This window comes from Gymnoscopelus microlampas, assembly GCF_963454915.1.
Source record: "Gymnoscopelus microlampas genome assembly, chromosome: 18".
In the NCBI taxonomy this organism is placed as follows: domain Eukaryota; kingdom Metazoa; phylum Chordata; class Actinopteri; order Myctophiformes; family Myctophidae; genus Gymnoscopelus; species Gymnoscopelus microlampas.
Genome location: NC_139955.1, coordinates 48,321,576 through 48,339,481, shown reverse-complemented (window position 1 = coordinate 48,339,481; position 17,906 = coordinate 48,321,576). Strand labels below are relative to the sequence as shown.

At 43.5% G+C, this 17,906-nt stretch overlaps 1 protein-coding gene across 2 annotated transcripts in view; it reads left to right on the top strand.

Annotated features, from left to right (window-relative positions):
- The window catches only part of LOC311033809 (dedicator of cytokinesis protein 11-like), an 84,882-nt gene that overhangs the window by 1,847 nt on the left and 65,129 nt on the right, over window positions 1-17,906 (top strand). For both annotated transcript variants that reach the window (XM_084041477.1, XM_084041478.1), the window contains exons 3-15: window positions 245-334; window positions 940-1,025; window positions 6,235-6,304; window positions 8,298-8,390; window positions 8,925-9,041; window positions 11,563-11,808; window positions 12,534-12,602; window positions 13,033-13,287; window positions 14,644-14,850; window positions 15,570-15,692; window positions 16,470-16,552; window positions 16,793-16,915; window positions 17,262-17,338. In XM_084041477.1, the coding sequence (XP_083897603.1) occupies window positions 245-334; window positions 940-1,025; window positions 6,235-6,304; window positions 8,298-8,390; window positions 8,925-9,041; window positions 11,563-11,808; window positions 12,534-12,602; window positions 13,033-13,287; window positions 14,644-14,850; window positions 15,570-15,692; window positions 16,470-16,552; window positions 16,793-16,915; window positions 17,262-17,338 (1,639 nt within the window). The remainder of the gene's footprint in view (window positions 1-244; window positions 335-939; window positions 1,026-6,234; window positions 6,305-8,297; window positions 8,391-8,924; window positions 9,042-11,562; window positions 11,809-12,533; window positions 12,603-13,032; window positions 13,288-14,643; window positions 14,851-15,569; window positions 15,693-16,469; window positions 16,553-16,792; window positions 16,916-17,261; window positions 17,339-17,906) is intronic.

Below are 17,906 nucleotides of genomic sequence, written 5' to 3'. Positions count from 1 at the left end.
TTTATAATAGTCTGACACTTGTGTCCCTCTGAGGCTCGCAATGTTTGCATGAACCACCAAATCAGCACTTTGTATGTAGCTGGGGGCCCTAAGGAATCTGAAGATTTTACACTTAGTGTGGTGTGTGTGTGTGTGTGTGTGTGTGTGTGTGTGTGTGTGTGTGTGTGTGTGTGTGTGTGTGTGTGTGTGTGTGTGTGTGTGTGTGTGTGTGTGTGTGTGTGTGTGTGTGTGTGTGTATATGCAGAAGTCTCACGTCCCCCGACAGATGACCACCATGGTTCCCTCTGAACCCCAGAACGCTGAACAGGAAGTGCAGAGTCTGTTTTCCAAAGAGGTGCTATAATAAGTGTGTTCTGTTGGGTCACATGGTGTGTTTGTTATATTGGTGTGTTTATTGGGAAGCTGTCAGAACCTTCCCTAAAACACCCTGGACAACGCTCCACACGTCCCAGACTCTTCTCCCCTCTTGCTCCCAAAATGTGTAACATTAAACTCCCCATTGCAGTTAGAACTGCAGACTCACTCCCAATGTTACTGGCATAATGTGAAGACTGACCTCTTCAGACTCCACCTCAGCCTGTAGCACTAGACCTAGCCTTGACGACCATGCAGTATTATGCAAAGGTTAAAATGTTATTCAGATAGCATGTTATGTAGACAGATTCCAGGTCAGTTGTAGACCTGGCATCCTATAGTGTGTATAGTTTCAATGTACAGATTATTTATTTTTTCACAATCTACTGTTAGACTGATGATACAGTAGGTTCTTGGTTTACCTATGATCCTAGATTACTATTTCTATGCATACCTTGTGTTTTCATTGCTTACTGTAAATTGCTCTGGATTAAGAGCATCTGATAAATGCCTAAATGTTTTATTGTACAGCTATAATGCTCCTAATTCCCCTCTCTGTGTTGACCTCTGTGACATCTGTGACAGTGCATCAAGACGTACAGCATCAGTGGCTACCACATCATCGACTACAAGTACAAGGTTTACTCTGGTGGTTTCTGCATGCTGCCAAGGTAAGGTTTACTCTGGTGGTTTCTGCATGCTGCCAAGGTAAGGTTTACTCTGGTGGTTTCTGCATGCTGCCAAGGTAAGGTTTACTCTGGTGGTTTCTGCATGTTGCCAAGGTAAGGTTTACTCTGGTGGTTTCTGCATGTTGCCAAGGTAAGGTTTACTCTGGTGGTTTCTGCATGTTGCCAAGGTAAGGTTTACTCTGGTGGTTTCTGCATGCTGCTAAGGTAAGGTTTACTCTGGTGGTTTCTGCATGCTGCCAAGGTAAGGTTTACTCTGGTGGTTTCTGCATGTTGCCAAGGTAAGGTTTACTCTGGTGGTTTCTGCATGCTGCCAAGGTAAGGTTTACTCTGGTGGTTTCTGCATGCTGCCATGGTAAGGTTTACTCTGGTGGTTTCTGCATGCTGCCATGGTAAGGTTTACTCTGGTGGTTTCTGCATGCTGCTAAGGTAAGGTTTACTCTGGTGGTTTCTGCATGCTGCCATGGTAAGGTTTACTCTGGTGGTTTCTGCATGCTGCCATGGTAAGGTTTACTCTGGTGGTTTCTGCATGCTGCCATGGTAAGGTTTACTCTGGTGGTTTCTGCATGCTGCCAAGGTAAGGTTTACTCTGGTGGTTTCTGCATGTTGCCAAGGTAAGGTTTACTCTGGTGGTTTCTGCATGCTGCCATGGTAAGGTTTACTCTGGTGGTTTCTGCATGCTGCTAAGGTAAGGTTTACTCTGGTGGTTTCTGCATGTTGCCAAGGTAAGGTTTACTCTGGTGGTTTCTGCATGTTGCCAAGGTAAGGTTTACTCTGGTGGTTTCTGCATGTTGCCAAGGTAAGGTTTACTCTGGTGGTTTCTGCATGCTGCTAAGGTAAGGTTTACTCTGGTGGTTTCTGCATGTTGCCAAGGTAAGGTTTACTCTGGTGGTTTCTGCATGTTGCCAAGGTAAGGTTTACTCTGGTGGTTTCTGCATGCTGCCAAGGTAAGGTTTACTCTGGTGGTTTCTGCATGTTGCCAAGGTAAGGTTTACTCTGGTGGTTTCTGCATGCTGCCAAGGTAAGGTTTACTCTGGTGGTTTCTGCATGCTGCCAAGGTAAGGTTTACTCTGGTGGTTTCTGCATGCTGCCAAGGTAAGGTTTACTCTGGTGGTTTCTGCATGTTGCCAAGGTAAGGTTTACTCTGGTGGTTTCTGCATGCTGCTAAGGTAAGGTTTACTCTGGTGGTTTCTGCATGCTGCCAAGGTAAGGTTTACTCTGGTGGTTTCTGCATGCTGCCAAGGTAAGGTTTACTCTGGTGGTTTCTGCATGTTGCCAAGGTAAGGTTTACTCTGGTGGTTTCTGCATGTTGCCAAGGTAAGGTTTACTCTGGTGGTTTCTGCATGTTGCCAAGGTAAGGTTTACTCTGGTGGTTTCTGCATGCTGCCAAGGTAAGGTTTACTCTGGTGGTTTCTGCATGTTGCCAAGGTAAGGTTTACTCTGGTGGTTTCTGCATGTTGCCAAGGTAAGGTTTACTCTGGTGGTTTCTGCATGTTGCCAAGGTAAGGTTTACTCTGGTGGTTTCTGCATGCTGCTAAGGTAAGGTTTACTCTGGTGGTTTCTGCATGCTGCCAAGGTAAGGTTTACTCTGGTGGTTTCTGCATGTTGCCAAGGTAAGGTTTACTCTGGTGGTTTCTGCATGCTGCCAAGGTAAGGTTTACTCTGGTGGTTTCTGCATGCTGCCAAGGTAAGGTTTACTCTGGTGGTTTCTGCATGTTGCCAAGGTAAGGTTTACTCTGGTGGTTTCTGCATGCTGCCATGGTAAGGTTTACTCTGGTGGTTTCTGCATGCTGCCATGGTAAGGTTTACTCTGGTGGTTTCTGCATGTTGCCAAGGTAAGGTTTACTCTGGTGGTTTCTGCATGCTGCCATGGTAAGGTTTACTCTGGTGGTTTCTGCATGCTGCCATGGTAAGGTTTACTCTGGTGGTTTCTGCATGCTGCCATGGTAAGGTTTACTCTGGTGGTTTCTGCATGCTGCCATGGTAAGGTTTACTCTGGTGGTTTCTGCATGCTGCTAAGGTAAGGTTTACTCTGGTGGTTTCTGCATGCTGCCATGGTAAGGTTTACTCTGGTGGTTTCTGCATGTTGCCAAGGTAAGGTTTACTCTGGTGGTTTCTGCATGCTGCTAAGGTAAGGTTTACTCTGGTGGTTTCTGCATGCTGCCATGGTAAGGTTTACTCTGGTGGTTTCTGCATGCTGCCATGGTAAGGTTTACTCTGGTGGTTTCTGCATGTTGCCAAGGTAAGGTTTACTCTGGTGGTTTCTGCATGTTGCCATGGTAAGGTTTACTCTGGTGGTTTCTGCATGCTGCCATGGTAAGGTTTACTCTGGTGGTTTCTGCATGCTGCCATGGTAAGGTTTACTCTGGTGGTTTCTGCATGCTGCCATGGTAAGGTTTACTCTGGTGGTTTCTGCATGCTGCCATGGTAAGGTTTACTCTGGTGGTTTCTGCATGTTGCCAAGGTAAGGTTTACTCTGGTGGTTTCTGCATGCTGCTAAGGTAAGGTTTACTCTGGTGGTTTCTGCATGCTGCCATGGTAAGGTTTACTCTGGTGGTTTCTGCATGTTGCCAAGGTAAGGTTTACTCTGGTGGTTTCTGCATGCTGCTAAGGTAAGGTTTACTCTGGTGGTTTCTGCATGCTGCTAAGGTAAGGTTTACTCTGGTGGTTTCTGCATGCTGCCATGGTAAGGTTTACTCTGGTGGTTTCTGCATGCTGCCATGGTAAGGTTTACTCTGGTGGTTTCTGCATGTTGCCAAGGTAAGGTTTACTCTGGTGGTTTCTGCATGTTGCCATGGTAAGGTTTACTCTGGTGGATTCTGCATGTTGCCAAGGTAAGGTTTACTCTGGTGGTTTCTGCATGCTGCCATGGTAAGGTTTACTCTGGTGGTTTCTGCATGCTGCCATGGTAAGGTTTACTCTGGTGGTTTCTGCATGTTGCCATGGTAAGGTTTACTCTGGTGGTTTCTGCATGTTGCCAAGGTAAGGTTTACTCTGGTGGTTTCTGCATGTTGCCATGGTAAGGTTTACTCTGGTGGATTCTGCATGTTGCCAAGGTAAGGTTTACTCTGGTGGTTTCTGCATGCTGCCATGGTAAGGTTTACTCTGGTGGTTTCTGCATGTTGCCATGGTAAGGTTTACTCTGGTGGTTTCTGCATGCTGCCATGGTAAGGTTTACTCTGGTGGTTTCTGCATGTTGCCAAGGTAAGGTTTACTCTGGTGGTTTCTGCATGCTGCCAAGGTAAGGTTTACTCTGGTGGTTTCTGCATGCTGCCATGGTAAGGTTTACTCTGGTGGTTTCTGCATGTTGCCAAGGTAAGGTTTACTCTGGTGGTTTCTGCATGCTGCCATGGTAAGGTTTACTCTGGTGGTTTCTGCATGCTGCCATGGTAAGGTTTACTCTGGTGGTTTCTGCATGTTGCCAAGGTAAGGTTTACTCTGGTGGTTTCTGCATGCTGCTAAGGTAAGGTTTACTCTGGTGGTTTCTGCATGCTGCCATGGTAAGGTTTACTCTGGTGGTTTCTGCATGTTGCCAAGGTAAGGTTTACTCTGGTGGTTTCTGCATGCTGCTAAGGTAAGGTTTACTCTGGTGGTTTCTGCATGCTGCTAAGGTAAGGTTTACTCTGGTGGTTTCTGCATGCTGCCATGGTAAGGTTTACTCTGGTGGTTTCTGCATGCTGCCATGGTAAGGTTTACTCTGGTGGTTTCTGCATGTTGCCAAGGTAAGGTTTACTCTGGTGGTTTCTGCATGTTGCCATGGTAAGGTTTACTCTGGTGGATTCTGCATGTTGCCAAGGTAAGGTTTACTCTGGTGGTTTCTGCATGCTGCCATGGTAAGGTTTACTCTGGTGGTTTCTGCATGCTGCCATGGTAAGGTTTACTCTGGTGGTTTCTGCATGTTGCCATGGTAAGGTTTACTCTGGTGGTTTCTGCATGTTGCCAAGGTAAGGTTTACTCTGGTGGTTTCTGCATGTTGCCATGGTAAGGTTTACTCTGGTGGATTCTGCATGTTGCCAAGGTAAGGTTTACTCTGGTGGTTTCTGCATGCTGCCATGGTAAGGTTTACTCTGGTGGTTTCTGCATGTTGCCATGGTAAGGTTTACTCTGGTGGTTTCTGCATGCTGCCATGGTAAGGTTTACTCTGGTGGTTTCTGCATGTTGCCAAGGTAAGGTTTACTCTGGTGGTTTCTGCATGCTGCCAAGGTAAGGTTTACTCTGGTGGTTTCTGCATGCTGCCATGGTAAGGTTTACTCTGGTGGTTTCTGCATGTTGCCAAGGTAAGGTTTACTCTGGTGGTTTCTGCATGCTGCCATGGTAAGGTTTACTCTGGTGGTTTCTGCATGCTGCCATGGTAAGGTTTACTCTGGTGGTTTCTGCATGTTGCCAAGGTAAGGTTTACTCTGGTGGTTTCTGCATGCTGCTAAGGTAAGGTTTACTCTGGTGGTTTCTGCATGCTGCCAAGGTAAGGTTTACTCTGGTGGTTTTTGCAATCTGCCAAGGTATGGTTTACTCTGGTGGTTTCTGCATGCTGCTATGGTAAGGCCAAACAGAATAAAGTGAAAATAGAGATGGAGTGTTGTTACGTGTACGAAAACATCAGTCACAGATTCATCTTATTGTCATGTGCAGGAGAAAATAACTGCCGCTTTACTATAGCTCTCATGTTTGTTTTATGAAGTATGCTGAAGTATATAGGACGTACTGTATATATAATGTTACATATTCATATTAAGTAAGGAATGAAACTATTCATACATTCAGTCTTACATTTCAAAAAAAGCCACAACTTAGCCACTTAAAGGAGTAGTTCACCCGGTATTTTCTATCAATTACACACCCCATAAAGTCTCCTACTGACCCATGACCCGTCATCAAATTATTGGCTCAGGAATGAGACAAAAACAAAACAAATCATGGGGTGTGTAATTAATTGATAGAAGATAAGTAACTCTTTGGGTGAACTACTCCTTTAACCACGTGTGTAGATGCATTTGAGCGCTACATCCCTGGCCTGCACACGTCGGCATCAGAAGCATGGTAGCCAACACATGCCCAGGTGTCAGACGCCTTGATTTCCCATGTTGTCTTGTGGCTTGTGAGCAGTGCAGGTTTTTTGGTGTGTACTTTGTTTGACTTACATTGGAGTGGTTGATGTGCTGAATGTGATGATGACACTCAGCTCTGTGTTTCACAGCAACAAGGACCTGAAGACCAGGAAGCTGTCGGCCCACGTCTTTGGCATAGATGAAGATGAAGAAGATGAGGTGAGTGTGATGATGAGGGCCATTACATCAGAAGCATTGATAAGTGCAGGGAGCAGGATTGAACCTGGATGTCTTGGTGGACGTTGTGTGTCTCTGTACACAGCTTTTAGCACACACACACATACAATACATCTTTTATCCATTTTTATACTTTTTATGGGGTTTTTTTCGCAGCAGCTCACAAGCTCTACAAGCTCACAGCGCGTTGTACGTGACGGCCGGGTTGTGAGCTTGTAGATCAAGGTTTTCCACCTTGACGTCTTTCTAGTTACATCTGCATCATAGGGAGCGGTCGTACCTGAGTGGTTAGTGAGCCCACCTGGGGAACCAGAGCCCCTGGTTGTCCCAGGTATGATGATTCCAGGTCAGGCCAGCAATGTGTTGATGTGTGTCCCTCAGCAAGACTGTTAATTGAGTGCCAGGGGTTTTTCAAAACAGGGTACCTCCAGTGCCTGGATTTTTAACCATTTTTGGACCTTTTTCAAGTAGTCACAAAATATTTTCAGTGATCACCGTCCTCACGGTGATCCCCTCATTACACACACAGGGGTCTCGTACAATCCGGGGAAAAACATTAAAAACATTCGGTAATCCGTTCCATAGTTGCAGCCAGTTGAAAATAGTCAAAAATACATACTAGAAAAGAAAATCTAAATCTAAATCTTCGAAAAATCATATCTCCTGGTGCTGTGAAGGGAAAAAAAACACCTCGTTTGGATTATAAAAAACGGTCCGGACTGTTTTTGGCACTCAATGTGTTAACCCCTAATTGCTCCCAGCTCACTGCTCTTAGTTGTTATAGGATAGGTAGTCTCGCGTAGCCAGACAACTATTTCACAATCTCTGAATGCTATATAGAGTCTGGAACTACACCTCCCCAAATCCGAGAGAGGAAACTGGCACTTCCGTTCACGAAAATATATTTTAAAATATCTTTACATTTCATTTTTTAATTTCCATTTCTGCTAAGCAGCAAGCTAAATATACTTAGATACATTTGATTTATATGAGGATAAATTTGCGCGTAAAGAAGAAACGGAAGTGAGGAGGAGGCTTCACATCCGGTTTATATGTTAATCATGATCAGAACTTCAGAGTCCCAGACTGTATGACCGGAAACATTTGAACATTGTGGGTAACCTCGGTCCCAGCCTCACTCATCTGCGAAGAGAAGAGCCTGGTCACGAACTAAAGCAGAGAGTGTCTAGGAAGTCCTGAGTGGACAGGATTTCCGTTTCCCCCGGAACCGATATTCTTTGACCAATCACAACACTTGTTTCATTCACGGAAAATGTTTGTGAAAAAGGGTGTGCTTTGATTGGCTAGCGAGACGCATGATGAAATAGAGCCCTATAAATAGGTGTGTCACTTCAAAAGATCATTTATATATTTTGAAGTGAGGTAAGACAGGATTAATCAGGAACAGTACTGGCGGAGACCTGTGCTCCGAGGAGCACATTTTCTAGTTTGTATTGTGGTCATATATGTCATCATGATTTGTGTACATGGGGATCTCATCTTAAACAAGCTAAGTGCTTAATGAGCTATCCAGTTTAGTAGACCTTGTATTGCGAATTTGTACCTCCATGTACTGTTATGTACTGTCATGTACTGTTCTCATGTCTTACTAAATAAAGTACATCAATCAATCAATCAATCGTGTACACAGACAGTTTTATCATTAGAAAGTATAATGCATGTTGGCGACTGTTTCAAGTTCAACACATACAGTTCAATCATATGAATCCTTCTTAGTGATGACCAACATTCTTCCTTTTTTTTGACAATCAAAAAACAAAGGGACTATTTTATTCTATTTGTCTCAGTGTACTTACACTGTGTGTGTGTGTGTGTGTGTGTGTGTGTGTGTGTGTGTGTGTGTGTGTGTGTGTGTGTGTGTGTGTGTGTGTGTGTGTGTGTGTGTGTGTGTGTGTGTGTGTGTGTGTGTGTGTGTGTGTGTGTGTGTGTGTGTGTGTGTGTGTGTGTGTGTCAGGATTCCACATCCCAGAGAGTAGGGGTCATGAAGCAGGGCTGGTTGCAGAAGGTTGTCCACACCTGCATGACACCCAGCCTGGTCCCCTTGATGGTGAGTCCATCCCCATGTCTGCTGTTAAAGGAGTAATTCACCCACAAAAGGACTTATTTTCGATCAATTACACACCCCATGAAGCCTTGAATTAATGGAGATGTTTTTGTTTCTGTCGCATAGCTGAGCCAATCATTTATTATGATTAGCTTTGAGTCTGCTACTGAACAATGACCCGGTCATCAGATTATTGTCTCAGGAATGAGACAAAAACAAAACATCTCCATGAATTTAAGGCTTCATGGGGTGTGTACAGTAACTGATAGGAAATAGGCCATTTTTAGGTGAACTACTCCCTTAAGGGCCGTTCACACTGAGCACTATAACTGTGACTATAACAATACAAATATAGTTTTAAAACATAACTGTAACTATAACAATACAAATATAGTTTTAAAAGTCGTTCTAAGTCAAGTGGATGTCAGACTTCACACCAACTATAAAATAAATACAATGTTTAACGATATAGGAGTTGTGAAGGGCCCTTTAAACACATGACCTTTGTGACCTCTCCATGGCGGTGACATCATGCAGAGGACAGAGAGGAGATTCTTCCAGCTCAACTCATCCATCCTCACCTCCTACGAAGACCAACACTGCAAAGACATCAAAGGATCCACCTGCTTGGAATCCTGCATCGATGTTCTTCTGGTATGATGAGCCAGAATGCACCAGCAGCAACATGCCACGCACATACACACGCATTTGAAATGTTTATTTATATCTACATAAACATAAGTACAAGAACACCTTGTACAAAGATATACACTGCCAGTGCATGGTCAGACAATACAAACAGCCAGTTACAAAGTATCTATAAGGCAGAACATTGTTACATACAATATAGTTGACATACTTGTCAGACATCAGTCATAGATAAAAGGAAACAAACGTGATGGTGTCGTAATGGCTGATTTTACACTTGGTTGCATGCTGAAAATAGCCGATCTACAAGCTCACTACGCGTCAAGCTTGTAGATCTGCTATTTTCAGAGCACAACTCCCGCGCACAACCAAACTCGTCTTTTAAACTCCACTAGTTTTCCACTAGTTCACTTAGTTCTACTGGATCTCTTCTCCACTAGTCTTAGTTCTACTGGATCTCTACTCCACTAGTCTTAGTTCTACTGCAGGGGTGGCAAACTCATTTTGGGGTGAGGGCCGGATTGGTCAAATGGTGACTTGATGGGGGCCGGAACCAGTTGCGGGCGCACATGTGCGCTCACACGCACTCAGAAACTGCTACTAACTATGCATATCACTTTTTTTTTTTAAATGTATTAAGAAGAATAGCTACTTTAATTATTGACATTACAAACAAACAATGCAATTTGTAATAATAATAATAATAAACCATTTTAAGTAGAATAATTCATCATTCATCAGTTCATTTAAAGAATATTTTTAGAATTATTTGTTTAATATTGTGTAGTAATAATACATGTCTATATTTGTCTCAAAACCTTAGCATGCCATACAGTTGCAAATTAAATAAATATGATTTCAAGAAATTAAAACTAACATTGAATAGCCTAACAAACGGCAATATAATGTCTGCAGTTCAGGCCTGGAATTTCGTCATTTTAGGTGCAAGGCCACTTGGCCTTTGGTGTTGTAATTTTGGCTATTTGCACGATTCTAAATTGTTTTAAATAATAATAAAAAAAAGGAACATAAAAGATTTCCAACGATAATATATAGCCACTATATGGTTCTGTATCAGTATATGAGTCTGTTGGTCACCCTGGCTTGGCGGATATATGCCCTGTTGCGCACTCTCCGCACAGCAACAGCAGGTGAAAGCAATTCACTTGAACAGGGCTGTATTGTGCACCAAAAAACGGACTAAAACTGTCACACACACACACACACACACACACACACACACACACACACACACACACACACACACACACACACACACACAGTCAAGCGTTCATAGCTGGTGTTAATTATTTTGCGCTGCGCAAGCTCTTAACTATCGCTGGTTATCCATGTCACACCCTCTGACAAGTGGATTCTAGTTTTCAAGATTAGAACAGCAACACTGGTTACAAAGTGGGGGGAGGTGGGGGTGCGGGGAGGAATGCAGCCCTCTCTTTACTCCTCCAGATGAAAGACGCAATTGACATTACAGCGGTGTTTTACCGGATTTGTGATGCGTTCTCTCAGGTAGAGTTGAATGGTGATGGTCCTCTGTATGTTAATGACCTTGGCTGTGGCTTCACGTCTTGGTCATTGTTCTGACATAACAAGTTTGTCCAGTATTCAATCCCCAGGCAGGCGCTGGGCGTTTTTTTCTGCCTTTTTTTTTCTCTCTCGTTTTTTTTTTCCATTAGAGGTAGTATTAAATGCCGTTTTTTCAAATCACCTCGCGGGCCAGATTTGACGACGTCAAATAGTAGAATCTACTGGATCTCTACTCCACTAGTCTTAGTTCTACTGGATCTCTTCTCCACTAGTCTTAGTTCTACTGGATCTCTACTCCACTAGTCTTAGTTCTACTGGATCTCTTCTCCACTAGTCTTAGTTCTACTGGATCTCTTCTCCACTAGTCTTAGTTCTACTGGATCTCTTCTCCACTAGTCTTAGTTCTACTGGATCTCTACTCCACTAGTCTTAGTTCTACTGGATCTCTTCTCCACTAGTCTTAGTTCTACTGGATCTCTTCTCCACTAGTCTTAGTTCTACTGGATCTCTTCTCCACTAGTCTTAGTTCTACTGGATCTCTACTCCACTAGTCTTAGTTCTACTGGATCTCTTCTCCACTAGTCTTAGTTCTACTGGATCTCTACTCCACTAGTCTTAGTTCTACTGGATCTCTTCTCCACTAGTCTTAGTTCTACTGGATCTCTTCTCCACTAGTCTTAGTTCTACTGGATCTCTACTCCACTAGTCTTAGTTCTACTGGATCTCTTCTCCACTAGTCTTAGTTCTACTGGATCTCTTCTCCACTAGTCTTAGTTCTACTGGATCTCTACTCCACTAGTCCCTCCCTAACATTTTAGTCTAGTTTCTATTTGTTGATGGAATTGTCAGTATATTTAGTCATAATAGCTTAGTTTTTATTTAGTTATTATTTAGTTTTCATCAGTGAAAAAAGGTAGTCGACGAACACTTTCCATCATAGTTTTAGTCGACTAAATCAACCCTGCTTTCCTCTCCTCCTCAGTATCCAAAGATCTCCAACGGCGTTCAGCTCAGGATGAAGAAGCATTCCGATGTGTTCCTGAGTGCAGACAGCGAGGCAGAGATGAAGGAGTGGATGGTCGCACTGAAACAAACCCTGGAGAGCAACTCAGCGCCCCCTCAGGACAGGAGGAGACAGGAGGAGAGCAGATCAGCACCCCCTCAGGACAGGAGGGGTGGAGGGGGTTCACAAGACCATTCAGTTCCGTTGTTCATGCACTATAGACAGGTACCGTTTTGCTTTGATTTGAACATGTGCTTAAATCATTAAGAATGACTCTACAGCAGTGGTTCTCAACCTGTGGGTTCGGGGTCCCGGGGTCCTCACATGATTTCGGCGGGTCCCCAGATGACATTAAACTGACATCAGAGGACCTTTTTAATACCTAAAACAATAAATAATAATAAAAGAAAATGTAAAAATACCATTACTGCGTCAAAAGTAATCTACAAACTATACTATAAAAATGGTCAAACATTGGCCAAATTGTAATATATAAGAAAGAGGCAAAACATTTGAAAATAGCATTGTGGTCAACACCTCACAACGCCAGGCTTTGTGAGCTTGTAGATCTGCTATTTTCACAATGTTTATCTGTGGAACAGAGTCAAACTACGGTAAATGTAATGCCTCAACTCCTACAATTCCAAGTGCTTGTCGGGGTGGGGGGTCCCCAGTTCAGATATGATTATTTGGGGGGGGGTCCCCAGTTCAGATATGATTATTTGGGGGGTGTCCCCAGTTAAAATATTATTATTTTGGGCGTCGCGGCCTGAAACGGTTGAGAACCACTGCTAGTACATTTGTTGCACTGAAACCACCATGTCATTGTTGTATTCCTCATGTACATCTGTGTTTCTCACCATTTCCTCCTGTCTTTCTTTCTTTCTTTCTTTCTTTCTTTCTTTCTTTCTCTGCCTGTTTCTTGTCTCTTCTGTATCATGTCTCTGCAGTACACCTGGGAGAAAGAGCAGCTCAATGAAGGCAGACTCAATATGTTATGTCTGGATCCTGAGACACAGGTAGAGAAACTCCTTTCACCGTATTGAAGTACTGACTTCACCTTTAAGTTCTTCCCTCTCTCTTTCCCTTCATTCATAATGTCTCTCTTCTCTCTCTCCTCTCCATCCCATGCTCTTACTTGTTTATACATATACTTTCATTGCCTCTAGTGTTAATGATGTCTAGTTTATATTGCATATTATTGTACGTATGTCTTTAAATGTCTTGATGAATTGAATACACAGGACCACAAGGGCTTTTTGTGTTACTTTTAACAACCATTGTAAAATCGTACCGCTGTGCTGTTTACAAACAGTTTACTGGTTTTGACCGGGAACGCGTCTGTGTCATTTTAGATTTTTTTTTTTAGAATCTGCCTCAGGTCTTAATGGTTTAATAAAGTATTCAATCAATTCATCAAAAAACTCTCGTCTCCTCTCTGTCGTCCAGAGACAGGACTGCTCAGGCATGGAAGCGAACGTGGAGAGCTTCAGACAGGACTGCTCAGGCATGGAAGCGGACGTGAAGAGCTTCAGACAGGACTGCTCAGGCATGGAAGCGGACGTGAAGAGCTTCAGACAGGACTGCTCAGGCATGGAAGCGGACGTGAAGAGCTTCAGCCAACGCATCCTGGTCAGCTGCCATGACCTGACCTTCAACCTGCAGGGCTGTGTCAGTGAGAAGGGAGACGGCATCCCCACAAACGTACGTACTTCAATGTCCCCCCACATCCCAGACGCAAAGGATTATGTATTTTCTTCTATTAGTTTATACTAGAAAAAAAGGGTTTGGCCACTTCCTATGTGAAAGACCTCTGTACCGCCACTTCCTATGTGAAAGACCTCTGTACCGCCAGACGGATACAGGTCTAGCTGGAAGCTGAATATTGTGGGCAGCTCAACGTTAAATGGGCAGTTTTTTTTCCAAAATGTAAAAACAATGAATTATGATAAGGAAAACGTCCGTCATTGATTCACCCTTGTCGTCACGCTATATATGGAACTATACGGGAGATGGGAAGCCCTGCCACTGGGCGGGGCTTCATCCTACAGGACTTGGGAAGCCCCTTCAGTGGGGGCTAGGGGGGCTAGGGTTAGCACATTCTAATACAACCTGAATACCCCATTCCAGCACTGGTCTCAGTGACGTGCCTCACTAATCATTAGACTATCAACCCGCACCTCCTGGGACCGATTCCTGCTGCTGCCACTATTTTTCCAACAACCGCGGGCAAATTGTTTCGCCGATAAAGTATAGTTTTTGACCGCAACGGGAGGCGCGCCGTCTCAAGCTAACTTGAGCCACGAGAGGCACCGCCGCAAGCAAGTCAACGTGCCAAACGTTGCGAATTTCGCTTGAGCCGACTCAGCGCCGTCCGAGTACTAATACTAACCTGGAGTATTCACTAAGTACTCGAAAATGTCGGGATATTTCACTCCTCCATTTAGTTGGGTTATTTCCCCAACTTACATTCAGGCAAGTTAAACAACGGTACACCCACACGTTTTAATTTGTCATGTACCGTCGGAGCTCCGTGGTGGGTAGAAAATTAATATAAGCCTATGAGATGTTCAAAATATAGAAATATGAACAAAGTCAGTCGGGATTGGGATGAGAATTCCCCACTTCAGAGTGGACGCTCGGCGCTCGTAAAGACAGTGATGTCACTGAAATGCGACTACTGTGTCTGTCTGCAGTCTGCCCTCTGCTGTGTTAACATTATGGGTAACCCATAAAAGTGGAAAATTAAATGTGAAACACATCAACTATTAAGAAAACAAGAAGATATGTTGATAAAGACACTCCATACATTTGGAAACATATTTTTATTTAAATCAATATCATCTCCAGTTAAAGTAGGATCATTTTAAAAGTAGGCTAACTCTCATATCCTCTCATAGGGAATGCATTGGCAGCTGCAGTTCATAGTTCTCACGGACCTCGAGTAGCGGTGCTGTCTCAAAAGTGTGCGTGAAATTTGTAGTTCCCGTGTGTGTCTATGCACTCAAATAGTTGGCTGTGGTCACATCATCTCACAACTGTGTCCGTTGTGGCCTCCAGGTAGAGCCGTTCTTCATCAGCCTGGCTCTGTTTGACGTCTCCAAGAGCCGCAAGATCTCTGCTGACTTCCATGTGGACCTCAACCCGCCGTGTGTCAGGGACATGCTGACACACGCCTCCTCGGGGCTCCTTTCCCCCTCCTCCTCCTCCCACCAGGAGGGTGGGGGAGGCAATGGGGGAGAGTCTCTGTTACGTTTCCCCACAAAGGTATAAAAGCACCTTCATTCAGTTGATCAGACTGATAGACATGACTAGATACAGTAGATCAGTGGTGAGTAGATCTGCTATTTTCACAATATTTATCTGTGGAACCGAGTCAAACTAAATGTAATGCCTCAACTCCTACAATTCCAAGTGCTTGTCATGGTAGGGGGTCCCCATTTCAAATAATATTATTTTGGGGGGTCCCCAGTTCAAATAATATTATTTTGGGGGGTCATGGTCTGAATATGTTGAGAACCTATACAGTAGATGCAGTATGTGGCCTGAATCTCCACGTCAGCATAATCACAGAATCACAGTGAAACCTGCGTCAGCCATTCAGTACCGGGTGAGATAAACTCAATTGGCTTGCTAGCTCCGTAACCATTTTTAACAGTAATTCAAAACGTTTTTTTTTACAAAAAGGCTTTTTTCACCCCCTGATGGCAGCAATTGGTGCATCTATCCTCATTGATGCTGTTAATTGTGTCTTGTCGTCCTATTCACACAAATTGTATATGATTTATTTTATGTCGTAAAGGTGCTATAAATAAAGTGTATTATTATTATTATTAATAATATTGATAATTGACCATATTCACACGGCAGCCGTTATGTCATACTCTGGGAGGTGGTATGGTCCTTGGGAGCCACCAAAGACGTAAAATCGCCAAAGAAATGTATCATCAAGTTCTTTCATTGGTCCACCTCCTCCTTTCCTCCAGGGCATATTTTCAGTGACCAATCCCCACGCAGACATCTTCCTGGTGGCCCGGGTGGAGAAGGTTCTCCAGAACAACATCACCCACTGCGCCGAGCCCTACACCAAGACCTACAACATCAACAAGGTACACCTCACATCACTGAAACACTTACAATACACCAAGACCTGGCAACATCAGCAAGATACACTTCACCTCACTGAAACACTTACAATACACCAAGACCTGGCAACATCAACAAGGTACACCTCACATCACTGAAACACTTACAATACACCAAGACCTGGCAACATCAACAAGGTACACCGTCACCTTGCTGCATGTTTTCACCTCACTGAAACACCTACTTGCCCTCCTACCTCCTTCTTGCACCAGTGTTTATTTTGACAGCAAATTTTGATTTAGTTTTAGTCAGTCTTTTAAAAAAAAATCCATTTAGTTTTAGTCATATTTTAGTAATCTGAAATGTTTTAGTTTTTGTATAGTTTTAGTATTTATTTTGCCGGTGCCTTGATGGCGTCGTAATGGTTGATTTTACACTTGCTTGCTGAAAATAGCCGATCTACAAGCTCACAATAGGTGGCAACACGACGCGTTGTGAGCTTGTATATCTGCTATTTTCAGAGCGCAACACCCGAGTGCAACCAAACATAAAGTGACTTGTCTTTTAGTTCTACTGGATCTCTTCTCCACTAGTCTCTCCATAACATTTTAGTCTAGTTTTTATTTGTTGACAAAAGTGTGAATATAATTAGTCTTAGTTTTAGTCATCGTAGCTTTAGTTTTTATTTAGTTTTTATTTAGTTTATTTAGTTTTTATTTAGTCATAGTTCTAGTCGATGAAATCAACTAGAACGACATGTTGCACCTACATGTCATCTTTCCTCTCACCTGTCTTTGCAGACGACTCAGGAGGTGCTGAAAGTTGCCAGGCAGACCTGCCAGCATCTGGGCCAGTACAGGATGCCTTTTGCCTGGGCCGCCAAGTAAGATTAAAGTATCCCATCATGAGCCAGTTATTCATCTGTTCATATTAATACTAAAACTACGTCCATCTGCAGAATAAGGCTGACATTACGTTTTAACAAGTATGACAGGATTTGCCCAATGTAATATATTTTGCTCTTCTTGCTTCAGGGCTCAAGTACTCTCAGTCCTGTGGTGTAAATCTAATATTCATAGTGTAGGTGTGTAGGTGTGGTAATCCTGATTGTCTCTGGTCCCAGGCAGGTTTTTAAAGACCCCCAGGGCACTCTGGACGTGGACGTGAAGTTCTCCCCGCTGTACCGCCAGAATAGCAACAAGATCTCCAACGAAAACATCATTGGACTGCTGGCTGACATCTCAAAGTGAGTTATCGCCACCATCTTTCTAAGCTTCTGCATCTTGGGGTATTTTAAAGGTTGTTTCAACCCGTCCTTAAATTGCAGACATCTGTAGGATTGCTGGACTACCTTTACATTTTGGATATGATGTTCAGAAAAAGAACAAATTTTGCATTTCTGCCAGTTTCTGCCCTCAGCCGGAGCTGATAATGGTTCCTGCACTACTCTGACAACAGGTACAAAGGGTATTCACATAACCTGAGGGGCATGCGTACCCAACGGGCATCAACCTGTCCTTGTCCCATCAATCTGTCCCTAAAAGTAAGAATGATGTGGTTTGTTTGTGTTGATTTTCCCTCCTCCTCTGCAGGCCTGAGAAGAACAAGCTTCAGACCATTCCTGGACAGCTGAACATCTCCATTGAGTGTGTTCCATCTGACATATCCAGTATGTACTGTAGTCACCTCCATAAACATTCTTTATCCTATATATATATATATATATATTAATTTGTATTGTTTTATTTATAAGACATGACATCAACAAGACATAACAATAAGACAAACAACAGACTATGATGCATGTGTTAAACATGAGTGAGGTACTGCATAGGCAAACAGAATACAACAGTTGGACACATTAACAATTGGGCAAAACAGAGCAGTCACACAACAGAGTCGAGATGACTCGTGATAGGACCCCAGATGTATTCCAATGTTGCCAGACTGTCCTGTTTGTTGCAACGCAGCCTCTCCAGATGTATCAGTGATACAAACTCATTAAGCCATCTAGTAAAACAAGGAGCGGTGGAAGTCTTCCACTCTGTTAAAATAATTCTCTTTGCTACAAGTGTACCAAGCATAAGAGTCTGCTGGACAGAGTACGGCAGAGCAAGAGAGTTAGTGCATCAGGTTCAATATAAAAACCATATACTCTGCTGTACCAAGCAAACATGTTTTCCCAGAATAAAAGAATCCTTGGGCAAGACCAGAAAGTGTGACCCAACGTGCCCTTA